At 40.5% G+C, this 27526-nt stretch overlaps 1 protein-coding gene across 1 annotated transcript; it reads right to left on the bottom strand.

Annotated features, from left to right (window-relative positions):
* Positions 1–3232: 3232 nt before the first annotated feature.
* Positions 3233–25355, bottom strand: dntt (deoxynucleotidyltransferase, terminal). The gene is made up of 5 exons (XM_061087823.1): positions 25162–25355; positions 20140–20314; positions 16761–16871; positions 4121–4291; positions 3233–3259 (listed from the first exon to the last, which is right to left on the bottom strand). The coding sequence occupies exons 1-5, from the start codon at positions 25353–25355 to the stop codon at positions 3233–3235; spliced, it is 678 nt and encodes a 225-aa protein (XP_060943806.1).
* Positions 25356–27526: the final 2171 nt, after the last annotated feature.

The raw sequence follows: 27526 nt of genomic DNA, 5'->3' as shown, positions 1-27526 counted from the left end.
GTGAAAACACTGGTGGAATCAGCATATGCTTGTTTTCCACTTTGTTTCTGTTCCGTCAGCGATTAACAATTGCCCCAAATTGCTGGACATTTTAAAGCAGTTTCCGATTAAATCAGGTTTCCTCATTTCCATTTCTTTTGAAGAAATAATGACTTTGCTGTTGTGAAACCTGGGATTAATACAGGTTTTATAGCATTCATAAAAAGCCCAGGGTAATGTTTTCCCCAGCTTTTATTGTTTGTTATGAAACAACTATGTCCTGAGTTTAATTTTCTGCCTTACTGAGCGGAGCACAAGTAATTTGCTGGTCAAATTTGAACTGTCTTCATTATGTGAAGGTGTAAACTCAAACAGCAGTTCACCGGTTAATTCCCACCATCACCCGAGGGGACATTTTTAAAGTTGTTAGTGTCAAAAATGAGGCTGCATCTTTGAGTTTTACATTAAATATGCATTTGCATTTCAAGCTTGTGCATGGAGTGAGGGCATCAATGAACCAGTGAACCTCAGATCTAGACTGTGAGTACAGTGCAGATTAAAGCAGCCTTCAGTGCTCAATGATGCATCCGCCCGTCCACCTCTGCTTTTCCACCCTCCAGCTAAGGCCAACCTCAAACGCAAGGATAATTCTTCAACACACTCCCTGCGCCGCGGGAGATGCACTTCTTCACGTGCACAATGCTCCCTCTCACGCGCACGCACGCATACACACAGAAAATACATACTATCTATTCATCACCAACTCTGCCTCAGTGCTCCCAGACTTTCATGTCAGTAGGTTTATATCTTTTCCCCACTTTGGATGCTGGATAAGCAGCGAGCGGTTCAGTCGCTGCTGACAGTGTCACTCCGATGTTCAAAGGCACATCAGGCGTTTTGTTTTTACTCTGTTTGGTTTCACTTTGTTTTACGTGTCATGTCATCTTCTTGTTTCGAGACGCCGATCTGTTCAAAGAGACAACCTAACCACAAAAAACAAACAAACCAACAAAAAAAAAACCACCACTGGGCGTACGTCTGAGTCGTGTAAGAACAACAAGAGGGAGAGGTCACTCACAGGCAGTCTAATTTGGCCTCTCTGGTACATTTAGGTTATTTTGATGAGTAAATCAGCCCCGGTGGTGAGAGATGTGACAGATTGTGAAGCCTGCTCCGAGAACCGCTGTGTGTATGTTAGGTTGAATGTGTCAGTGAGTTAGACTGCAGGGCTCACCTTGTTCTCCTGCAGGGATTCACCGTTCTCTCCGAGCAAACATTTTTCAACACTTTCCCTGACAACCTGCCACGATGTCTGCCCTGAGCTCCACTGTAGATGATGGGATGATTGCCCGGCGACCCAATAAGATGCTTTTTTTCTCCCCTCAGAAGATGAAGTAAATTTGTGTGATGCCTGTCAGTATGTGTGCTCATGTGTGAGCATCGAGTGCGGCAAGTTTGTGTGTCTGTGCGGGACTTGAAATATCAAAACTATTCTTAATATCTGTTTTGAAAGATTGAATGCTATGTCATTTTTTTTTTTTTTTACCTTCAGTAGCTCAAGGCAAATGAGTTTTGTAAGATGAAATTCCACTTCAATGTCCTTTTGTCCAGATTCAGAAAGATTAAACTACTCTCTTCTTGACAGAAAAACAAACTAACAAGCAAAATTTAAAGGAATACTGCACCATCAAAACATCAAAACAAAATATCTCAAAAACTTTATCAATGTCATATGTGCTAAGTACGACCTGCCAATTTGTTTTCTTTTATTGCAACTAAGACCTGAAGAGCAGTTTCAGGGACACGTGTCCAGTTCATGAAGTACTGTGCAGCACTAGAGGCACAAGGGGCTTGGTCTCCTGTTACAACACTCCCACATATCCCTGACATTAAATGCTCTGTGGAGGACAGATGTCCCAGATCTAAGCCCAAAGTTTGGGTTAACACATCACACATTGGATGCTTTACTCAGTAAAAACAATCTCTGACCCTACTAATACTCTTTGTCCCTTGAAAGCAGCTGGTAGTTGTTTTCACATGTTCTGGGAGTGGGCAGCAGAGTTTGGATTCTGGGACACGGTTGTGTCTAACCTCTCCAAGGGGTGTGACATCAAGGGGCCTATATTGCCTATTGAACTCTTTGTGAATTAGTTGACCAAATTGGTATTTGCTTGACCTGAAAACATTCCAGCACTATTAGTTGGGCTTACAGCAGCAAAATAACTGGTTACTACATGTAGTCAGCTTTTCAACTCCCTCTCTTTTCATGTTTGGCTTCTGACACACCTGGACATTGTTTATTTGTAGTTGTCCACTGCTTGAGTCCACAGAGTGTACAAGTCAGTTATAAAGGCCTACTTACTCTCCATTAACTTTAAAGGTCTTTTACAGTGAAGTCCATGCGATTTTAAATTTGTTAATTCCATGTTTTATGTTTTGTGTCATAAAATGTTAAATGAGTTCCAATCACCCATTTCCCTCGCATTTACAAGTCCACTGGATTTACAATATTTAACAATGGTTTCTCTTACTGTTAAACTAACTACCATAAAGAAATTGTATATCCAACACGTATTTTCTAACTTACTTTCTGATGATTATATAAATAGTTGTATTAGTTGTAATTAGATTTACAACAAATTATTAAGTTTATTGGTAAGTCACATATAGCTGAACGATGGATATCTTCCTCATACTCCTGTAACTAATCAGGTACGTTGATATACTGTTGTTTAACTGTATTAAGCGGGTCAATATTACATGTGCAAAGTACTTTAACCAAATGCTAAGTGGTCAGTTTTATTATTTCACAGTGAAGTAAGTCAGGTCTGTCATTGTTGCAGCTCTTCATATCACTCCGTTATAAAAGTCCATAAAGGTCATGGTTTACTGGTCATTAAACAGCCATCTCTATAGTTGTTACTGTTTAAGCTCAATAATCACATCACCTGCATTTAGCATTACTGCTGACAATGCAATTTTTCGGAAACTATTGAGATTGGCTTTCTCCCTTCAAGGCAGGCTCTGACTTTAGACAGTTTCACAACAGTGAAAGATCTCTCCTTGTTTGAGTATTCTGTCAACTCCTGGACTTGTTACAGTCACAAGGTATTTTGTCAGAAGATTGTAAGAGAAATCTTGCAGGGTGAAGGAGTTATGTGCTGTCCTTGCAAAATAACAATTATAATCTCACATCTTCATGTGGCCCTCTTGCAGATATTCTATTTACCTTCTTTGTAATCCATCTAGCTCTCTAACAAAACCTTGGGTCCAACGCATACTGCAATAGAGAAGAAAGGATTCAGTATTCTGATACAAATATGTGATGGATCGAGATACTCTTCTTCTGACTTTAGTCATGGAATTACTGCTCCATGGAATTGGAGGTGTAAGTGGAAGAGGCAAACAAACATATTGTTGAGCTACAGCAAAACAAATATTAATATAATTCAAAGAAACGCGATATGGGAGAGTATCAGGGAGAAAGGAAATGCTGTAGGTAAAACAAAATACGATGAAATTAAGAGAAGATGCAAGGCAAATAAAACAGGTGATGGGGGGGGCTGTGGAAGAGATGCTTCTGACCAATATTTAGCAGCAGGTGCAGTTAACTTTCTGGAAAAAAAAACCTTCTCTCTGTCTTCTTCCTTCTTTCCGTCTCCTCCTCACCAAAATAACTGCAGCCATCTGTGTGCACCGCCGTGCCGATTAGCACCTACCTTTCACATGTATTTATAAAGACGCAGTCACAATCACCGCAATTATTTTCAGGCTTTGTAAATTACAATGTGTCTGCTTAATTAAAGTCCTTGAATCTATTCTATTTTGCTCACTCGGGTAGAAACGCCCGATAATGCATATTCATTGAAGCGAAAGTACTAAAAAGGCAGTGTGTGTTATTCTGCACGCTGTCCTCAGTGCGCACCGTTAGTTGATCAGCTTGCATGTTTTTTTTGCAGGTGTAATCAAGTTTGCACACGTTTTCACAGGTGCAAACTCTCAAAGCATTCATGAGTGTTGTGAGAGGCTAGAGTTTAGCACTCTAATGCATTAAAATAACGTTTCATATGGTTAATAAACACGATTGTTTCAGCAACACATGATATGGATGGATTGGCTGTCAGTGCTCTATAGGCCTTACCTCTATGACCGCTTTGGTATGTTCTCCGAGGCAGGGCAGATCCTCAACCTCCCCCAGACGACGCACCACACTGGGCAGACTCTTCAGGACTGAAGCAGCTCTCCTGAAGGCCAGACATGAACCTTCAATCTCACTGAATTCATAGCTCTGTGCCATGACTTCAAACGCATCCTATTGGGAGAGGCAGGCAAGGACAGGTGAAGGGATGTAGAAGAATAATAGAAGAGAGAAGCTAAAAGCTAACACATACACATTCATTTTACAAAGGAAAGGTAGAGAAAGCCAAGCAACTGAAGACAGACTGAGCTAAAATGTGTCAGGTGTGCATTCACATGTGAGGTGCAGTGACCCGGACAGGAAACCAGACAGGAACAGAACTCCCTCCAGTTCCGTCCTCCCTCCTCCATCCCCCCCTCTCTCTATCCCTGGTCCTGCCCCTGCTGCTGTCACTGTGCAGTAGGACCTGCTGCATGTCGTTTTCTTCTGGATGACCGGACAGACATTTGAGGCAGGTGAACACCAAACTGGAACCTGTCATTTTCCACTTGTTCACAGCAGGCTCCCCAGAGTAACAGGTGTTGACTTTACCGTTACGAAGGCAACGTGTTCAAAAGTTTTCTATACCAAGCTTGAGCGCATACCAACGCCAAGACCCAACAGTCCCCTTATAAAACCAGATTTATATTAGTTTGATTCAGAAATGTATGTGCACCAAATTGTATGCATTATTAAATATCTTTCCATTCACTGTGCCTGGTTATTTTCATGTTGTTCAAGATCCATGAACTATTTCCTGTGAAATTGGTGAAATGTACAAAAACATAACAAAGAAGTTGAAAAAAACTTAAATCCATATCCAGGCCAAAATGAAAAGTGTTCTTTCATTGCCCATGTCCCGTCCTTCAACTGAGTTTTGTGAATGAAGCATTTGAAGAGAGGATGAAAAAAGTTGTGATTGCACTTGTTATGCAATGAACTTGAATCAATTGATCAAAACAATTTATCTACATATAAACCAATAGGAAAAATAGTTGATCATTTCTTTCCTAATCAACCAAGTAGGGAGATATGTCTATATTTTGAATAGCTTGCTTCCACAGCCAAAATTTGACCAAAAACTTTATTATCAGTGAACATCTTAGATTGAGCAAAAGGTAAATCTGTCTGACTAATGACAACATTTTACCAGAATGTTTTAGCATTGTGTAGTTTTGTAAAATGCAGATGTAAATGAGGCATTTGAATTAAGAATCACTTATTCTTCATTTTTCATTAAAGAATTATTGCAATTTATATTTCCATTTAAACATATATAGGCAAACAATAAATGATTAAATTCATTATGTGTCAGAGTCACTAATATTGTATTATATATATGGATTTTGTCGAAATCCATTTGGTATGTTTTAAAATATCCTGGTAAAGACCAGAGAAACAAATAAAATGGCCACTACTACTGGGGGCCATTCCACATCATTGTCATTCACATTTTAAGCAATGGACTCCTATTGTCGAGAAACAACTTGACTGTCACTCTAACATTGGCATGCAGCTGAACATGTGGCGCCGTGTTCAGCTCGACCGCTTCACGGTTTGCTGCCGCTGAAGAGATGAGCTACTGTTGCAGAACGAAGTGGAGGAAAACATGTCACCACAGGAGAGCCGGATCATCAGTACTGCCATTCATTAGCCAGGTATAATATTTGTATGTGGGTGATGAAAAAGCATTTGAAAGGAGATTGCTGTCTGAGTGTCTCTGAGATGGGAGCAGGTTGGTGCAGTGAGAGCTGGAGAGCTGCAGGTGTGAGGAGAACTTCCATCATTTCTATAGAACAAGCTGGTTTATATTGAAGCAAGAATATGGAATCCTAACTGAAACAACCAAGAGGCTATTAGCATTTAGCTTAGCATTAGATGTTAAAAAAAAGGCATTAAAAATTAACAGTTGATAAAAACTGTACAATACAGTATTGGATACATGAAGCCAAGCTTATAAAAAAGAATTGTCTAACTATTATAAAATTTTACTAATTTGACTGAGAACCTTACACAAATGTCTTTGTGTCCATCCATGAAAACGTGTTCTTGTTGCCAAAGCATTCTGTGCTTCTCTGAATGAGAGAATTGTGAGAACTGAACTAAAAATGTATGTGCTATCGTACTGTCTTGTTTTAATTTGGCTTTTTCACTTGGAACCTACAAAGATTCTTCCCCAACCCACACGATTTATTAATAACCAAAGTGCCATTCTGCCACTTGCCTTCTTTTTCTAATGGTTATTATAAATCAATATTTCTTCTTTATTCAGATGCTGTTTGTAATATTATGTCTATTGAGTCACTTTAAATGCAACAATAGTAATGATGCCAAGCTGCTTCTTACATAAATTTGAGTTTTGTGCAACAAATACCTGTTTTACTGATTTGATATTTAAAGGTTCAGTGTGTACGATTTAAAAGGATCTATTGGCAGTAATTTGACATAAAATAATTCTTGTGATGTTTTCACTTGTGTGTTTCATCTAAATTGTACCAAATGTTTCTCTAAAATTTAAATACTTTATATTGACATCAGAAGCGGGTCTTCTCTACGGAGGCTGGCATGTTTTTTACAGTGTCCAATCTGGACAAACTAAACACCTTTGACTGTTTAGGACAACTGAAGGCTACCACTAGTTCTCTTTCATGTTTTGAAGTGCAGGATGAGATGAGGGGTATTCAGCTGCAACATGCAACTTCACCACTAGAAGTCAGTACATTATTCACACTGAACCTTTAACACCACCTGTTCTTTCTACAAAAGGTCAAGACATTATAAAATCATTACAAAGCAATCTTGCAGCAATAGCACCTTCATAAAGTATACATACCTGTATTTTAGTTGATGATTCACACGGCAACATTAGTGTACTGAAAGTTTGGCTGCTTGTGGAAATGTAATTATTGGAACTAGTACAGTGCCAGTTATAAACCTGCCTGTTTGGAACAGACTGTTTGCTTGGCTTGTGGTAATGCTGGTTGCAGATTTTTTTTCTAGCTGTTCAACTGTTCACCTGCTTATTCAAAGTTCAGCGAAGCTTGACTCAGAAAACAGAACCCAAAACTGAGGAATGAGTTTTCATCGCCGTTCCATGATCACACTGTTGTTGTGAACGTCTTGTTGTTGCAATCGACAATATCACTTCCGTTCAGGAGTCCCAGGGCCTTTGAAAGGTTATTAATATTGACTTTTGTGCAAATCGCAACAAATTCAACACTACACTTCCCTGGGCATTTAACAATAAACATGACAAGTGTGAAGCTGATAAGATGAATGGTTCTCGAGATATACAAGCTACACAAATTCTGGGATCCAGAAGATGATGATTGAAAGATGTTTCATCCGACCATGGGCAAATGTGTTAAAAGCTGTTTTGAATAGCTGTTCAGAACAGCCACTTTCAAAGGGTTTCTGAAAACCTGTGCCATCATAGAGAGAAGTGAGAAACAATAATTAATAATAAATATAATATATATATGGAAACCAAAGAGCACAATGTCAGTCCCTGCTGGGAGACACAGTACGCACTTGTTTATGTGCACAAAAAGGGACAGAAACAGTTGAATTACTGCATGACTTTTGTCTCTTTTAGATTAATGTTGTTGGATTCTTTCTTTTACTAAAACTGTCAGAAACAATATCTCATTCTTCCTTTGTTAAAACTCATTGCCTTCATTACACACTATGAAACCTAACCAGTAATAGCTGCTGCAGCCTGGAGCCACTAGCCTCCAGCAGAGAGGAGGTCTGGACAGCTCACTTCACTCTAATGCTACACCCCGGGTTTTTTCTCCAATCTTCAAACATGTAGACTTCAGCAACAACCAACACTGATAAACTGACTTTGAAGTGAACAAACAGTGAAGTTTGATTTATGTTCTGTTTGGTCCGACAATTTCTGAGAAATTATACAGGGCACTAAAGTTTGATTCACTTCGAGACCTACACTTATAATCAAACCACGTTTTCAGGCTGGAAAAGTATCGTACATTATTCACACAAGAGAGTTTGACTTAAAGTCTGAAAAATATAGAATATTGGAATCAAAATGCAAAACACCAGGACTCCGCAAACAACACAACATCAGGAAAAGCATTCAGGAGAGGGTTGATGTCTTGGTAGAGCAAGCAGGAGGCTGGACATCACACTTAAATGTGTTCTTGTTGACAGCACGTCGAAAAGTTCACGAATCTCATTCTCTTTCCATCCTTGACATCTTTGTTGGCATCTTTTACTTTAGTTTTTTACTGTTTTGCATCTGTCATGTGTTAGAAACTTAATCAACTTGCCCACTCACTCAAAGTGAATCCTCATTCTCAGGATTCATTCACCAGGGAACTGGCAGAAATAACTCTGCAGAATGTCCACAGCAACTGAACCAGACATTTGCGTTCTCACATTCAGCCACATTCACATTCCAGTGCACGTCTAAAAGCCTTTTTAGTAAATAGATAGCAATGGAAAATTGCAGGTGTTTCTAATGCTCGCGATGCAGCCGAAGGAGACCATTTGATTCCCAATGGGGTTGACACTATAAGCATGTGTTTAACATTTAATTCAACATTAATAACAACACATTGTGCAACAAAGTGTGTAGTATCATCTCTAAAACAGCTTAGTCTGTAATCCCGTATGACATTTTGGTCAGCATTTCATATAATGCCAACCGTAGCATGATGCTACTCTGCCCTGGATGTAATGCATGAATTAGTTATGTTTAAGAACAATAATAGCAAAACTAGAGATTCATATCAGTGAAATACCATACAGTTAATGAACCACTCTGCCATGGAACAAGTGCCTGAAGGACAAATAGTGAAATGCCACTACTGGGACTAAAATGTCTAGATCCATGGCCTGGACTTAGAGCAGCCCAGTGTGACCAATGCTCAGGACAAACTCAGACATATTCATGCCTCCGTTTCCTCTCCTCTCGCAGGGACACAACCTGAGGTCATTGCACCAGCCGGAGTCCTGTGCAGACATGCAGCCTCAGGTCAGTGAGCAGCGGACTCCAGTCCGGCTCACCCAGGAGACGCACTGACCCGTTTTCAGCAGCAAATAGAATGAGAGCTCCCTTTTACATCCCAGCACGCGCACACACACACACACACACTTGCATACAATTACACACATGCACACACATACATAGATACACAAGCACACACAGCTAGTTGGGTTCTCCTCTCAGCACGATACAAATAGGAGAAGCAGGCTTATAACTGGATAGGTGATAGGGCGTGCTTGTGTAGTTTCAAGTGTGTAGTGTGCAGAGTGTGTTGCAAAAAGTCTGTCTGGAAGCCACACTAATAAAATCCAGAGGGTAAACTGTGGATTATCAAAAAAAGATGATCTAGTACATAATACACAATAACAAGAATCTCTGGCAATGTGAAGCTAGTTCATGGTTCTCTATGGAGGACAAAAACACGATTAGCATTCATGCCTTTCCATCCCTGTCTTTGACCTCAGCTATACATAGATATACCTATATAGATAAGTAGTATAAAATCTGAAAACTATAAATAAGACAGGACATCAGAAATAAAAAAACATTTCTATGCAGGTTGTAAATTTGGAATTGTAAGTTTAACATCTCTTGGAACAACTTATTGATGGTATTTATTTTTAAATCAGAAGTTATTTCACTGTTACTAAACGAGGGATTTCATCAAGTGACAGTGTCTGTGTAATACTTGTCAAGAAAGTAGTTGAAATTATTAAAGCTTGGAAGCAAGCAAACACCAAATGAACGGGTTTGGGCATTGAGGTTCCTACAACCAATCAAATCAAATCGAAGTGCAGATGTTTGGTGCCTGAGCTCTGTTGTGAAATAGTTGCTTTGTTTAAAGGCAACATAAACATCGCAGCAAAAGCTTAGTTAAACCCCAAAGAAACTGATACCCAAAACTACAAATTATGTTAATCACATGGCCTGTAAAAATAAGACCCGACACCACACACACACACACACACACACACACACGCACACACACCAGACACCCTCTGCAGCCAGTCTGTTAACTGTCAAGTTGTCGTAGCAACTGCATGAATTCTGCGCTCCGGGCTGGAAACCCACTCTCTATATGCATTTATCTAATTAATGAGGAGTTAAGGCTGGTAGTGGGACTTGGTGCGTAGGGACATTGATGTAGCACGCCGATTTACCCCCTGCCATCGGATATCACGGACATGCCTGCGAGTCATGTTCGCACAGCAGCCAGTCTCACCGCACGTGCAAAATGAAACCATGAAAGGAGGTCAGAGAACCCACGGAGAAGATTTTTAATAAGATTAACAGCTAGGAGAGGAATTGTATCCATCACTTATCTGATGAATATGAGGACATAAATGGGATTTTTTTTCTTTTCTTCATGGAATGTAATAATTTATCTTAAATGAAGAAACACGGGGTAGCTCATTTGATTTGAAAAACACCTTCAAAGAAAAGTTAACTGCACTCTAACATGGAATTTACCAAATGTGGTCAGCAGTAGAAGCACCAACGTGAGACATTTCTGATCTTTGTATCTTTTTGTTTGTTGGTTCTTTAAGTTGTGAATGTTAACACCACTGGGGGATGCCTTTAAGGTTCAGTGCTCCAATACCCCATCTACACATCTCCTCATCCGTGGCATGTTGCTATCACTGCATTGGAGGCCTTGTGCTGCAGGGAAGCAAATTCACAATAAGCCTTTTTCTCTCTACACCTCTTTCTTCCACTGACTTTCTTTTCCTCCCCTCATTAGTCGAGCAAACTGTATGTTGTGTCTTTCTGGCACACTTCTCTGTGCCTGTGCGCATGTGTGTGTGTTTGTTGCCACCAGAGAAAAGGAATTCAATGCTGCGTGTCAATCAGCCAAGACACAAATGTCAATTTTTGTGTCGGCATGCACTAGGCTTATGGTAAAATAATGACAGCAGAAGTCTCAAGGCTAAGCAGATAAAAAAAAAATGGCGAGGGAGGAAGCTTGACTTCTGTGTGTACTCACACAAAGACGGTGCGGATTTTTCAGTCGCAGCGAGACGGCAAGACAGCAAGAGACAACCACAGTGAGAGAGCGCACAGTGTGAACGGCAGGGACAAGCGGTACAGGAGTGAAAGAGTGCGAGGCAGAGAGGGTGAGGGATGAGGGATAAAGAGGGAGCAGGGAGGAATAAATCAATAGTGCATGGCTCTGGGATGAAGGGCCGTTTGCTGCCAGTGTATGATTGACACCTCACTGGGGTGCTGTTTCTGAGATGATGCTCATCCTCTCTTCCTGATCCTGACACCTCCCTGCACCACCTACTTCCTCCTCCTCCTCCAGCACACCCTGTTGCCCTGGAAGCTCCTCTCCTCCTCTACATCCTGAAAGCATTGCAGGCTGTTTCCTCCTTTTGTGTTGTGTGCAAACAGCAGTGCACGTTGATACTCACAAACCATTTAAAGCCCCCGAGTATGTGGTACTTTTCTTCCTACATTGTGTGTTTGTGAGATTCATTGTTGCAGTTGATTGAAGTTTTTTTTGGATGAGGTTAAAATTGTATCTGCTCATTGCCAGTCATTGGGTTAAACTTCCAAGTCAAGCATTGAATTCCACTTGGAATGTTAATGTTGAGCGAATCATCTCCTGGCTTAAACGGCATAATTAATGCACAGATATGAGAGTGCTATCAATTTGTCATGCGATTCTCACCGAGAAGGTGAGGTAAGAAGTGTATTCAAACAACAATTCTTGTTAGTGCAGTAACTACAGAGCCAGGATCCCGATGCAACATCCTGTCATCCGCTTCATTCTCTTTTTTTACTTTTGTCAAATATATTCTTCCATGCTTGTACCTTGCTCTCATTGATACATGAACATTTTGTCTTACAATATAGGAGAGTTAAACAAAGAGACTTCCATGGCCCATGCATCCTTTAAAGAAAAAACATTTCTGATTAGAAAAAGAAACGAAAAAGAGCAAAGGTGTCTATATACATATATACACATATACATACATATAAATATTTAAACACATGTGCATATATACATACATTCTTACAAATGCACATACATGCATGTTAAAATAAATTAATATGCAAGTCAACTTCCCTGTGGGATCAGAGAAGAGGTTTATTTTAATTTGTGTAATCGCAGTATTCAGTACATCTTCTCCATCTTATTTCTGCTGTACATCTTTGATTCCTAATTATATATGATATAATTTCCATGGTGTGTACTTGATTAAATAGATCTTTCTATTTTCGTTTTTTGAAAGTGGCTACAGTAAATAATTATTCATAAAAAATGTATCAAAAGACAACATAAAACTGTTTTGATGATTTGTCGGAAAAGCACGCAGCAATGTAAAGAAAACACAATTATTTATGAAATATATAAGCCACTGCACTTGTAAAGTAATAACAAACGAGTCAACAGAGCTTCATTTAACTAAGCTAAGTCTGTCTTACTATAGAAAAAAGTCTTACTATAGAAAAAAGTAATTATTTCCTCCTTTTAAATGGAAATTACAGACAGTTTATTGTCCCCTTTCGCGGAAGTTACATTAGTGATATAAGGGAGACATCAAGGTCATCCAGTTTGAAATTATACTGATAAAAGTTTCAAAGCCACACAAATCTTTATCTAAAATCAAGGTAATTTCAGTACATACAAAATTGTACGTACAAAATGTTCACACAATCTTATTTGTATGTTATGTGTTGTGCTGCCGTAGCAGAGTCTGGAATTTAAAGGAAACACATTATGCATATTCAGGTTGATAATTCAAATTTGGGTTATTACTTGAAAAGGTTCACATGCTCTAATGGTCAGAAAACATCACTTTCCTCAGACTGTTCATTGCTGCAGCTTTTCTTTTCAGCCTCTCTCATGAACCTTTGGTTTTAGCTCCTGTCTCTTTAAGAACCCCTCCTGTAAAAGCCCAGTCTGGTCCGATCAGCGATCTGGCCCACTCTATTGTGATTGATCAAATACTTCCAACATGTGCAGGAAATGGCGTCTTCCGCTCTCATTTTAGCTGGCTTTCTTCATGGACATCCTGGACTTGCCACTAGGAGTGCATAAAGCAAATGTGGGTCATCGCAATGTCACGTGACAACAGGATGATGGACGTATCGGCCGGGCCGTTGTCGAGGTGTTTCAGGAGCCTCATCACGAGCAGTGTTTTCATGTCAGGCAGAATAGCTCTCTTTACTGTGGACTGTGGGCTTTCTAACATTGCAGACCTTTTACATTTACAAAAAAACATATTACATATGTGAAGTATTACATGTCTCCTTTAAGAGTCTAGTGTTGTGTTGGATTGGCTCCTTTTTCTTTGCAATGACACGAAGACAGCTCCAAAAATAATAAAACTTCAAACTATCTTGTGATGGGATCACGCCAGCTACATGAATACTCTGTACTAATTAATTAAGTATTCACATCAACTAATCAGTAGTAGTAGTAATAGTTGTGGTTGCTAGGTGACAGCAAAGCATGATCCAAAACTACTATTTGGCCACACACTGAACCATACTATTGTGGGACTGAGCCAGAGAATACTGTATCCATTTGTTTATTAAAGTGAGGGTATTTAAGAATGTCTCTATTTTTCTGGCATGTGAATATGCTACCAATACACAAAAACAAATCTCACCAGGGTCCCTCACCTCTGCCATCAGACATGTTTCTCCTCTGACAACACCCATCACTACAACGCTGTCAACTGACAGCTGAAAAGCTAATGAGAGGGAGTGAACTTTCTTAAGAACATGTTATCACAACAATCTGCTGTCATCTATATTTAGCCACTTTCAAACACCATGACATCCATGACTTGACAGCATAACACACAAACAACTAATGATGGCATAATTACAGAATAAATGTGATTCCAGTATCGTGAAATCTCAATTATGAAATAATTCACATTTTCAGAACCTGAAGAATAACACAAACTAATGAGATTTTTTTTTTCATAAAAATCAATTATTTATTATTTTTCCAAGTGTATGGAACTTATTTTTATCCAGGGGGGGACACTCTTCCAGAGAGACTTCCCCCTCAATCTCAGTGCAAACATAAGCAATGATAATTTGAAATAATAATACAATATGCACTGAGCACATTATAGATGCAAAATGAAGCATCATTAAGCTTTGATTGAATCCCTCTCCTTGACTCACATTGATTTGGTCCACCTTTTTTTTCCCACTGCACCAAAACAACAAGTGAGGACCCCAGTGATAACAAACGCAAATTTATATAAGACAGTAATGAAGTGCTCATGGAAATGTTCCACAAATGTGTCATCAGGCAAGGACAGTCAGACAGAGGCAAAGACTCTCAGGTAAGTTTGTTAGTTTTTGTCTCCGAGTTATGACTTAAAAGCCCTCTTATATTTAGACTTACTTAAAGTAAAGAGATTAGTCTTGTTGTTGTGTTGAACTGAGGAGTTAGGAGTATGGAAAACACCTTATTTCTCTTCTAGGTGAGAGACTGATCAGGGTCAGATCCAGGGAGAGAGCCAGGGGACAGGGGCTCATCCTGAGGAGTCTATTGTCAGCCCCAGCACAGAGGATGGAGCCAGAGGCAGCGAAGATCATGAGGATCCCCACTCTCATCGGCTAATTCCGACATCATCTAGAGTTTTTAGACGGCTGGCAGGAAAAGCTTTGGAGATTGTCTGGAGCCTCTGACTCTGACATTTACGATCTCACATGCAGCCCCTCAGGATAACTTCAGGAGGTTTTAGGAGTTCAGAGAAAGTCTGAAGGCAGCTTACATCACAAAGCCATGGAGGCATACTAAATAACCACTAAACTATATTAATAAACATGATCACAAATACAGACACATAAAAACATTTCAAAATATCTCTAGGCACCTTCAAAAGATGTTTCATTACGCATGCATTCATTTCACCAGCATTGTTCTTTGCATTCAAGCAGGCAGGAGGACAGATCAAGGATTGCATTTTTGTGTATTAATCCCTTTGTCCATATAAGCACTGTCACAGAACATCATGTGATTTTCTGTTGCTTGTCTCTACAGAGCGACTTGCTTTATTATTGAGGTGTGAGGAAAATTATTTTTTTGAGGTAGAAGTATTTTACCTGTGGTTTTCAAAAGACCACATCTGGTGCAAACTCTCTCTCTCTCTCTCATTCAAGTCATCTTCGATGTAGCTTTGTGTAGGAAAATGAGTTAATCATGGGGATAGAGAAATTGAGTGGGATCGCTAATTATGGAGTTAATGTTGTGGAAAGAAAGAAAGAATAAGGCCCTGCCCAGGTGAGACGTGTGTGGGTGCTCCCATCTGTATGTGAACAAACGTGTGAGTGCATGTGTCTCAGTTTCAATTCATGCCTTCACGTGCACGGGTGAAAATGATTTGTGTTTGCATTTATTATGACTATCACTGGGAAATACAAAGTCATAATAAAGCAGAAGAGAGGCTTAGAGAGGCTCATCAGCAGGTCGTCACACTCTTAAACACACACACACACACACACACTCACACACACACACTCACACTCACTTAGTCTTCAGAGTTCACATTCCATAAAAAACTAAATGAAAAATGAATGGAATACAAAGAGTAAACCAATGTGGATGTGTTTATCTGTATGTTTTAATCAGACTGAATGTCCCATCAGGTCACGGCTGTGCTATTCAATTTTAAAGTAATTACTGTCTTCAGAATAGATTCATCTGTCAATTATTTGAGCATTCATTATTTTCAAGATGATTGCTTAGTTTTAAAATATTAGAAAATAATGAAAATGCCTCTCATAATTTCTCAGAGGCCAAAGTGACGTTTCCAAATGAATTGTTTTCTTTCAACTAACAGACTAAAACCCAAACGGCGTATTTAAAAAGACAAAAACAGGAAAGGCAGCAAGGTCCTCACACCAATGAAGATGGAAGCTACAACAGTTTGTCACAGATGCATAATAAATGCTCTTTTTGATTCATCCCTTTGTAGAAATGTAGGTCAAGTCTTTCAAATAGTACCTTTCAAAACCACTGTGTGGTGGTTTATTGTTTGTATGATTAATAAACTGCCTGCCTAACTATGGGCTGCTTCCTATTTTCCGGTCTCTCACTGTGCACCTGCAGTTTCAGCGCCATCATATCCTCTTTCTCTCAGGCTCATCAACATCTAAGCCAATCAGCCAATTAACCACTTCCCCATCTCCACGCATGAACCTGAGTGCCTCTTCCTCATCGGCCCACCTCAACCACCCCCCCCTCCTCTCCCGATGCTTTCCACCAGATGGCAGGGGGACAAATCCATCATTGCTTGTGAGGAGTGTCACGTCTGTCACCCATCTTGGCGCGGCGCCTCGGGGCGTGTCCGTGCCAGCCCCTGTGCCAGGGATCATGGGCATGTCAGCTGTTGCACCTCCGATTGCCACAGCTGCAGATGCTACTCATTTGCAGGTTAATGTATTTGGGGGGGAGTTGTGTCAAGAGCGCTGGTGAGTGAAGCAAGCCAGCCGTCCAATTAGAGCAGAACAGATTAGGGGGCTTTTTATGTTTTGCACAGCTGGAGCTACAGCCGCAGGTGGGTGAACGTATAAAAGGTGCAGTTGTGTCCAGAGTGAGGTTAGAAAACAGTTTCTTACTGTGAAAGTCGTGTTGTAGTTTTCCGTGCTTGTCGGCCTCTGGCAGGCGTATCGGGAAACTTTGACCTCAGGACTGGGGGTAGAACTTTCTGGAAATGCGGCCACGGTGTCCTATGTAAAAAATTAAAAAATAACCACAGACCCATGAACACATACATACACAGCCATATATTGTCATTATTTCTGAGCGTTTGCAAATTGTTGACAGGCTTAATGTGTGTAAGGTTTTTCCTGACTATTGCCGAAGCCGAGCATTCAAATTGAATTACATAAAAATGTAGCCATTTGCCTTGGAGAAGTTATTTTTATGACTGTGTGTCTCCAGGGCAACAGGCTAATGACACTCATCTCACAGTCTGGTGGCATCCAAATCCATTACACTACCTAACCCGTGGCATTACAAATCTGCTTGCCATCATCCAATTTGCCTCCTGTAAATTGCCTTTTCATTCTATGAAGAAATGGTTCCCCATTTGTTATATATGTGTCAAAAGGATTACCAATGTAATATTAATATTCTTGCAGACAATTAGAACTCACAAAAGAGAACATTGTGTCCATTAAATTGCCCATGGAATAGGTGGGAGAATGATACAGAAAGGGGAGGAAGAGGAGGAAGAGGAAGATGGAGCGATTGTCGCCACACCGTGTTGACTGGGATCGATGCTGCAGAGGGAACAGGAGTGTCTCAGAAAAGATAATGCAAAGCGCTGGTGCCTCTCACAGAGCTGGGCTGAATCAATCAGTAAGGGATTCATAAAATGTTCATCATTTATTCTCTGCCAGGAGCCCTTCCTGTTCTCCCCCCAAAAAAACGGAATAAATGAATATATATCACGGTACAATTTTTCTGCCAATCAAATGTAAAACTGCCCCGGAAACTCCCTAACTGCGCTGCTTGTAAATACAACAGGAGGTTCTCCCTCACTTTTCCTCCTCAGCTGCAGCTTGTTTAATCCAATATGGGATTGTGCATCCATGGAGCCAAGCGTCTGTGCATCAGCATGCAGAAGTTGCTTTTCCCATCTGGCCTTGGTTATTATACAGGCCCATAACTCTGTGGAAGCTCTAAGACCGATCAGATAGGCAGTGAATCCCCTCCTGGCTTCCTCTCCAGTGTCCTCTTCACGTTTGCTGTACGACTTAGATGTAACTAATATGTGCAGTCTACATGCCGCAGCTTCCTTTCTCCACAAACCATCTGTCCAGATGAAATGGTAACAACTGTAAGCGCTGAAAGACCTCGCCCACTCCTGCACCCTCCTGTAAACCAAAGAGGCACTCCACGCCATCCATGATAATGGCTGTCACGCAGAGTGCACTCAGGTGGGCAGATGAAATCCTCCTGGGCGGCTGAGCAGGTCAAAGGTCACAGAGGCTCCACTTCTAGAGGGAGACTACTTGTCACTGCACACACAAACCTACACCTGGTCCTCTGCCATTTCCTCTGCTTGCATCAGATCACATTATCAATACGTTTTCCATAGCTACACAGTTAACACGCAGTTTAACAATCCTGTTGATTGGCTCTGACTGCCTGAGGTCGGGGGAACAGGGGCTGAAAGAATCAATGTGCTGCAATAAAAGGATTTAACTAATCTGAAAGGGTAAAAAAAATCAATACGTGGCAGTCAATGTTGATAGTGTGGCGAATCACCGCAATTAGACAAATGCATGGGAAACACTGAGAAATGTAAAAATGATTTCAGATCATATTGACAGTAGGGAGCTAGAGGCCTTGAGCTGAGTGGGCGGTCCTTCGAAGTGATCACAACATCATTCCTCCACATGCACAATGTTATAACAATGATCTCTTCAAAGGTCCTCTAAAGGAGCAGACATTCCTCTTGTTTAGGCTGCACTGTCTTTTCCCCTCAATTGATAGTGAATTTTAAGATCTTTTTACCCACATCCAAAGCTCTTTTGTTCATTTTTATTCATGATTTAACACCTTCGTACATTTCAAACACTTTCGCCGCTTATAAAAAAATAAAAGCCCTGACATTAACTGATACTGGTACTTTTTTTTCTTTGAAGGCTCACAAAACGAGTTGAGAAACCGTCTTTTACAACCAATGTATGCTCTAATACTGTGGCACACCCGGAACAGTTTCAAGCTTTGTTGAAAGTTTTATGAATGTACTCAAAACATAGCTGATTCAGAAAGGCTTTGAGTGAGTGTAAGTGCATTTTTATGTCATCTAACCAATGAGTGAAGGCAGACACATGTTCTCAAGCTACATGCAAACTAAATCCTTGGCAATGATTTCCACTTATTTCCTTTAACAGCACATTCTTCCATCTTCCCACCTCTCCACTTAAATAGGTTAAACATCTTCTCTGCAAGCCAAGAAGTAATGGCACATGTGACATTTCAATGCATTTAAAGCTTATAATTCCTCCCTGAATTCCTATAGAATATCTTTGACAAGGAAAACCATTGAATTTCCATACTGTCAAAAGGAGCTGCCGGCTAATGTGGCCGAGAAGTAGCTTACATGGGGAACATTTTATCTCTATGGCTCCTGAAATGGATCCATCTCTCATAAAAAACAATCTCCTAGAAGCGCCACGCAGATAAATGCCACCGCGCATTACCTTGTTGGCTTCGAAGAGGAACGGCATCACAAAACAAGCAGAGAAATGAGCTTTTGGTTACCCGGGGAGCTGGGTCAATAAATGCCAGCATGGCCTCGTTAGCCTCGTCACTTAATGATGCAGTCAACTAGAAGCATGCCACTGATGTGCCACGCTCGCCTGCTTATGTGGAAACAATGCCATTGCAAGACAAAAACACTTGTGGGGTATTTCGCAGTCCCATAAACAGTGAATGTCACCGTGACCGTTAATGCCATCACAGGCAAGCATTACTCCGGGAGTTGAGTGTTTTCCTCTTTCCACTGTGGGAGGAAAAGGAGATATATATATATTTCTTTACTGTGGATCCATATGACTCATAGTGCCATCCACAGGGGGAAATGTGTGTTTCGATGTGTTTCATTTAGTGTGCTCCTCGGAACCCTGACATCCTGCTGGTGGCTTTATTTGACACTTCCGTGCAATATGAGGGGAGTTTCTGTTGCTATCAGCAAGGTGAACTGTAGAACTATGAAAGAGACAGAGGGAGGTTGAATTTGTTCTCCCTGTCAGAGAGCTGACATTACACATTAGACATCATAGTTTTGCAGGGTGAAAAGAAGTAGCTTATAACATTTAGACATATATTATATGGAGGAATAACTTCAGAATATGCATTTCCTGTACAAAAGTTATAATTGATTCTTTCCTCAAATAATTCAATTTTGCATGTCTATCCGCCATTTCCAATTAAATAAATCTGCCATATTGCTAACCCTATATCTGAATCGATACTACTAACCTGAACAAGATGTCTGGTCTCCACAGCAACAGGTCTCCCCTCTCTCATGCTGTCAGTGAACCAGCTGATGTCCAACACGTGCACGCTGGGTAGATTCTTCAGATCGCAGCCCTTCAGCCACGTCCACAGTGACAAAGCCTGGCTGTTCTCTGACACAACATGAGTGACCGTCTCGCTGAGGAGAGAGGAGAAGAGAAGAGACCTGTCAGAAGGGTCACGGCTCAGTTTGTGGTCTTGGTCAGTCAGTCAAAGCTCCATTATTAAGGTCACTTTTAAGTTCAAGGGCGGCAACAGAAGAAACATAGTTTTTACCTTTTAGGTTGGCAGAGTTAACTTTTCAGCAAAATGTTGCTTACGTCAAGTCGAAAACATCAGCTTATTGGATTCTGTAACATTTAATTCAATTTAACGTTAATATTTACTCTCCTTTTAGCTCTGGTTTGGTTTGGTTATGTGATGATTCTTTGTGCATTTGATTTCACGAGTGACTCTTTTAAAAGAAGTCATGTGATCAACTGTCAATACAGACATTATGATTATGTTAGCAGCTTAAACACACCATTAAACACAACATGTTTCTCTAAGATATTTAATGACAACCAATATTAGAATTTGAGTTTTGATCAAAACATTCTTGTCTCATATTTATTAGGAGGTAACCACTGTTTTATTATATTTGACTGACAGCAACCCAACACACACATGCACACATGTTAAAAGTCGCATTGGTTAATACAGGCATGTTACATAAAGCATCCTATTCCAAAAGCAGTGAGGGTTAGGGTGAGCACAATAGCACAGATAAGAAACTCCCATGTGGAAGAACAAAAACTGTTGCAGCATTACATTTTGTTTCTATGCACAAGCAAATAACCTGATATGTGTTTCCAGGGCATGAAGGAATTTCTCTTCATGCAAAACATAAGCAGCTAAAAAACCTTGATTCCACATTTACTGATTGACATGATACCATGAATTGTCTGCTTCACTGCTTGATTTTGTAACGTATACCTTTCCTGTTTTGACCTCAGAAACCTTTGGAGGGTGCAAATGTTCAAGTGCGATTTTGAAAGCTCATATCTCAGTATTATGCTGTTTGGGGAACAACACTGGGGGAACAATCAGCACAGACCCTCAGTGTCTCTCTCAACTGTGTGATAGCTGAGCGCTCAACTCATTCAACCAGTGCCGTCTATAGCTCTGCCGAGACATTTTCAACAGACTTTTTATCATGGCCTCCTCCCCTCTGCTTCCTTCAACAGTGTCTAAGTACCGTACCCAATCAGAGCGCCCAGCCGTACATAATTACCCTCTGCACACTCCTCCTCTTCCTCTCTCCTGCCGTGGGTAAATCAGCGGAAAGACTCCTTAAGGGGAGATCCCAGCAGAGCTCAGGCTGAGGCCTAATTGACCAAATCACTGACAAAACTAATCCTCTATCTGCTTGGCATATCAGTCAGGCCGCCGATGGTCCATGTTTCTTTATTTTTATAATCACGGTACAAAGAAATTGACAAATACATGGATTTCTCCAACAGACAGTTTGAGGGATTTAGGGGACACAAAAGCTTAAAATTCAATTGTATGTCACAGTAATAGATGTTTGGCTAAAGGGATGATTTCCTCTAAAACTGCTGAGGGGTTGAGTTGCTATGCTGGAACAAGATTGAAGATCTAAGGGGGGAAAAGCACTCTATGCCCGTGTCATGTTTACCAAGATATCAAATTTGAATCATTATCTTAATGCGTAGCCACACAGAATGTAAAATGGCAGATTGACATGCAAATGAGGTAGAATGCAAGCCCAGCACCAGATTGAATCAGAGGGACTCAGCCCAGACACAAGGACAAGCTAAAGTCGATGGGCTTTGATATGGAGAACTCTCTGGATCTCATCTCTCTGCCCTGCTCCTGTCAGCAGCTACCCGCCTGTCCCTTCCAAAAGTGAAAAACAACAAACAAATCAAAGACTGAATGTGTCCATAACAGATTTCTACACCATAGCGGGGTTTCATTTGTTTGTCTTTAACAGCTGCGCCTGTAAGACAACGTCTAATTATTGGCTACACAATCACTGTAATAAGAGAAGATACAATTCTTTAAATTTACTAATAAATACGTGAATTTAATTAGATTGAGTTTTTACGTCCACTGCATATTATGTATGTATGCGGCATTAGAATAATAACGCAATAACACTTTGAACAATTTTCCCTTAGACTAAGAGTACTAGGACTAAGTAGCTGTACACTGCAAAACAATAAAAATGTTTTATTTTTATTTTTTTATGTCTTTGGTAGTTATACTGTTTTTACATAACATTACATTTCATTTAGCTGAGCTTTTATCCAAAGCGACTTACAATAAGTGCAATCAACCCCGAGGGTACAAACCAAGAACAACAAGAATCAAGAATGTACAATTTCTTCAAATATGAAGCAAAACTACAAAGTGCTTTAAGTAAGTGCCATTTAAGTGCTACTAAACTGTTAGTTTCAAAATGTTATTCAAGGTATAGTCGGTAGAGATATGTTTTTAGTTTGCGGCAGAAGATGTATAAACTTTCTGGTGTCAATGGGGGGCTCATTCCACCACTTAGGTGTTTGGCTTGGGAACATGGACTGTTCACAAAGATGTCAGACACGTCTCCACTTCCTCCCACTATCCAGAAATTAAGCCTAAATATCCCAGATATGACCGCTGGCATCTTGTGCCGATGATGTCAGTTTGAGTTAGAGTTTTTCCAGTAGTATTCAGGGGATGGAGCCATGGTATTGAGATACTGCTGTTTTCTTAGCATACAATAACTTATTAAAACTAAACTTACAAAAAAAAAATTGTGTGATAAAAACTACCGAAAATTAGATGTGAGCTATCCACTAACATTAAAGCGGCTGGGTTTATGACCTATACAGCAGCTGGCCAACAGGGGGTGATTGAGACGCTTCAGCTTCACTTTTGGGGAGCCTCATTCATCCCTATTTGTTTACAGTCTATGTTTGGGACCTGTTGGTTAAGCATAATATAGAAATCATGTGCATGATTGAGATACTTTTGCAGGGTTTAAAAAGGTCAGCTGCAAATGAGAAGTTTACTTTTGTCTGTGACCATCTGAAATAAAATAAAATAGCTACAAATTTAGACCAGTAAATTAACCCCCACCGGGAAGTACATGCTGTATATGCTGTCTGACAACTAAAAGCTTATTATATTTAACTACTGTATAGGGGACTGGGCTTAGAAATGGTTAATTATGATATCCACAGCCTGTGTGTGTGTGTGTGTGTGTGTGTGTGTGTGTGTGTGTGTGTGTGTGTGTGTGTGTGTGTGTGTGTGTGTGTGTGTGTGTGTGTGTGTGTGTGTGTGTGTGTGTGTGTGTGTGTGTGTGTGAGAAAGAGCATTTATTGCAGCTCATCAATCAGCCAGGATAAACATGTCGATATCTGGATCCAAGTTCATGAGCATCAGACTCGAAATTAGGACAAGGGGCGACTGGCGAGTGCATGTGCTCGAGCACATTCCTTCATGCACGGAGGAATGCACACAGTGCATCAGACCATATGCTCAAGGCAGTGGGCCTATAATTTTCTGTGAGGCTAGATATGGGAGGTGTTGTTATCAAACTGCAGCTGATATCAGTTTTGTCGGCTTGCAGAATTCATGACAGTTTGAGGCTGGCACGCTCTACTTCCTGTCGTTGGTTTCAAACAATTGTAACAAGCCAAGTGTAACCATAGGAGCGAGCAAGCTGTGTTTCTGGGAATGCTGCCACGGCCAAGCTGGTGCACGGCTGGCAAGAACACTTAGACATGCATTGAAACACTCACACACACACACACACACACCTGTTGGGCATACTACACTCAAGAGGACCCGTTATTGACTACATATAAACACTTGTTCATTTCCTCTTAAGGGAAGTTTAATTTAAAAAAAATATACCTCACTGAATGTCTAAAAGTAAAAGTAAAAAAACATTCATACACAGACATCTGCTCACCAGAAGGGCTCTTTAAGTCTAAATTTCAGTTGCCCGAAGAGTAGATTTTTAAAAAGTGGAAGGTGGGCATCAACAGTAAGTCTATCCTCAGATGAACCTTCCTCTGAAGCGCTGTGGACGACTAGCAGAGGTCTTCTGCTACGTCCACAGTTTGGGATTTAAGAGATACTTTCAATTAGGGACAGAAAAACTGATGAAGACGCTGCTTCCATAATTACCACACAATAGATATTTCATCAACGTAAGAAACAAGCTTGCAAAAAATCTCTTGTTAAGTGCAACTTAACAGAAAACTTTCAGCCAACTCATTAAAAAAGTTTGTGTGGGCTCGGTTGCCTGTCTTCCAATGTTTTCCTTTTCTCACTGCCAACAAGCTGTAGCTGGTTCAGCCCATTTCCTCCCCAGCTAAACGTATTTATGTAGGAGCTGAGTTATGGCTCAGGGGGAAAATCCACTAAGGTGTAGCAGAGGCAGGATGGATGCCCTAACCATGTCTAATCAAGTATTCATGGTACAACAGTGGCTCTTTAATTAGCAAATTGAACCTTAACTTCATAAAAAGAAATGGAAGGTTAAGAAAATGGCACAAAGTACATTGACATTGACAACTTTTCCGGGAGCACAGTCATTTAGAGGGTAAGACATTGATATCTGAAATTACTGAAATTTGTTGCATTATCTGTAATTTGTTCTGCTTCTACCAGCAACAAATTTAATGTTTATTTGAGCTCCAAAAACCAAGTCTTCCTTTTACCAGAAATCACAGCCATGCTCGAAACAGGCTTTTAAACGGTATAACAACCTTCCATTTCACTAGGGTAACAATAAGTGCTTGAAAACCAAGATCAAACCATTCTGGCTGGTACCAGAGCAAAAAAACACAAAGCTGGAAAATAGCCCAACTCCCCCTGCATCCCTCTGAACTCTACATTAGTGTGGCTCTTTGAGCTTCACATTCAAAAGCTTTTAGGAGCCAAGCCCTGCTCAGTCAGTTAACAATAAAATGGAAAGCTTTTTCGAACCTGAGGACGTCCTCCACAATAAAGCCCTTTGACCGGGCCAGTTGGGTCAGAAAGCTTCTCCTGCTGTTTCCCATTTTCTTCTCCACCAGATACAGTCTTACATCCTGAAACTTAACCTTTTCAGGCCTGGAAACCTTGTCTTCCACCGGCTTCCGCCTTTTCCTCACACGAAGCACAATGGGAGCCTGGAACATCTTTTAAGACAAGGTGTCCAAAGTATTCTTGATCCACTAGGAATTTCTGGTGTTGTGAGCCTTTTTTGTAATTGTGTGATACTTGAGAAAAAACAACCAAGAAAAACACCCACTTTGATAAGGCCACAGTTGTTTATTTGACAGTTGTAGCTTTTTTTGCCCATGGTGGGACTGAGAGTGTCAGTTGGAGCAGGGTTGGTGAGACTTGGCAGAAAGGAAAAGCTTCTGGCAACAGGTGTTGAGAATTTGGTGTTTACCAAAAACCACCTGCCAAGATCGAATGATTGAGGATGTGAAGAAAACAAAAGATATAAAAAAAAAAGAAAAACTGTTGGCATGGCATTATTCACTTCTAGTAAATGTTGTTCTGCATGTTCTGGAGGACGTAAACATGGCTCCAAGTAACTCAGAAGTTTTCACGCAGTTTTAACTCCACTCTCTTGGCTCGGGTAAAGCCTCACTCCTGGGAGACGCCTGAATTCTGGTCACCTCGAGAAACCCCTCCCAGCTGTCCTGCCATGTCCAGTTCGTCTCGCTACTCACCGTCTCATTATGTCTGGACCAAGTCTGCACCATCTGCTCCATCACTTTAATTAGCTTACTGCCTAAAATAAGAGTCTTTGTGGGCATTTCCCCTAAGACCCCACAAACTCATGCGGCCTCTACACAGAGACATGTAAGCCAGTGTAAAGGTAAAGGTAAAGCACTGAATGTGCAGAAATAAGGTACATAAACAGGAAATGGATTTAATCAGTTAAACTAATCTATTACAATGCACAATGCATCTGTATCACTTCACCGAGAACAAATGATTTGTAGATTCTAACGAAGATGGGGAAAAAAAACAAAATTATAGGTCTTGATTAGACTAAATCTAATTACCACTCTGTTCTTCTCTTCGGTGTAATAAGCACACTTTGCTTCTGTCTGCTACACACAAAATATTACACAGCTCTCATTAGCACAGAGTTGCTGGGGTTAACGGGTGTCACAGGGCAGATGCGACTAATTGTTTGACGATTTACAACCTTATCATATATGTATATGAGGGTCCTGGCCGCCGTCCAAACAGTGACCGATGAAATTCTAACATCACTGTGACAAATGGCTCCAACACTGCCAGGAGAAATCCCTGCGAGGAAAATGAACCTAATTTCTCATCTAGCTTCATACGATGTGAGTGCATGATAGAATGATCTTATAATTAAAATGATCATACGTATTTAGTTTGGTTAGAAAGGACAATGTGGCAGTGAGTGGGACCCTGAGCCAAACTCGGCTCGACTTTAATTTTAGTAAAAACCATAGGGCTCTATTTTTTATACAAAAATTATCTCAGATACTAAATGTCATGAAATCTGTACAAAAGTATGCTACAATCTTGTGATATTTGTATTTAAATGCTTGTATTTAATGCTGTTAAACTAACTCATTAATGCTGCCTTTACTAAACGACCAATGGTTGATGAAATTTCTTCTTTGTGTCCTATAGTCATCTCACTTCTAACTTCTTGGTTACACTGCCCCCCTGTATTTCCGGTGGCACAGCTCCATTTTGTCTGTTTTAACCGTCTCTAATTTAAAAGGACAAACCCAAATACAGACAAAATGACAGAAGACTAAGAGTACAGACAAAAGGCTCCATTCATTACTGTATGCATATGTAACGTTAAGCACAAATGATCCATGTCATATATTTGGATTCCTGTTTTTTTCATTCTCATATTTAATTTGCATATCTATCTTACTTGCATAAGGTAGCTGGGTCCTGCAGGGAGAGTTGAGTGATTGGTCACATTTCAGCCCAACAGTATCTTACTCCAAATGCAAATCAGGACCAAGTGTGACCCAAGGTGTCTTTGCTAGTTTTAGACTAACATGGTTGTAATTTTCCCATCCAAAGTCAGTGGCAAGTTCTACTGTTATTTTAATGACACATCATCAAGAAGGTTCTATGCACCTTCATTACGTGGCGCACAGAGAGCATACACTCTGCTTGTTCCACACACAGATGGTTGGTTTGTGTGCTTTCACTCCCGTGCACAGGCGCCCTGTCTGTCACTCCGTGCTCTGCCACTAATCTACCACAGTGTGCACCTGCTTCTAAATGGAATGAAAGATGGCACTCGGATTAGTTTACTGAATGTTTTGCCAAAAAAACACCCATGATT

The sequence above is a fragment of the Limanda limanda genome, chromosome 15, assembly GCF_963576545.1.
Source record: "Limanda limanda chromosome 15, fLimLim1.1, whole genome shotgun sequence".
NCBI lineage: Eukaryota > Metazoa > Chordata > Actinopteri > Pleuronectiformes > Pleuronectidae > Limanda > Limanda limanda.
The sequence above is the reverse complement of the archived record's forward strand: the minus strand, read 5'-3'. Positions and strand labels throughout refer to the sequence as shown.

Bases quoted from the DNA above. Each gene is read 5' to 3' on its own strand.
- dntt (XM_061087823.1), bottom strand. From the start codon at position 25,355: ATGTTCCAGGCTCCCATTGTGCTTCGTGTGAGGAAAAGGCGGAAGCCG. The intron at 16,872-20,139 runs GTTAGTAGTATC...TTTTTTACATAG, and splicing joins AGACCAGACATCTTGTTCAG to GACACCGTGGCCGCATTTCC. The intron at 4,292-16,760 runs GTAAGAAACTGT...CTCTCCCAATAG, and splicing joins ACTACAACACGACTTTCACA to GATGCGTTTGAAGTCATGGC.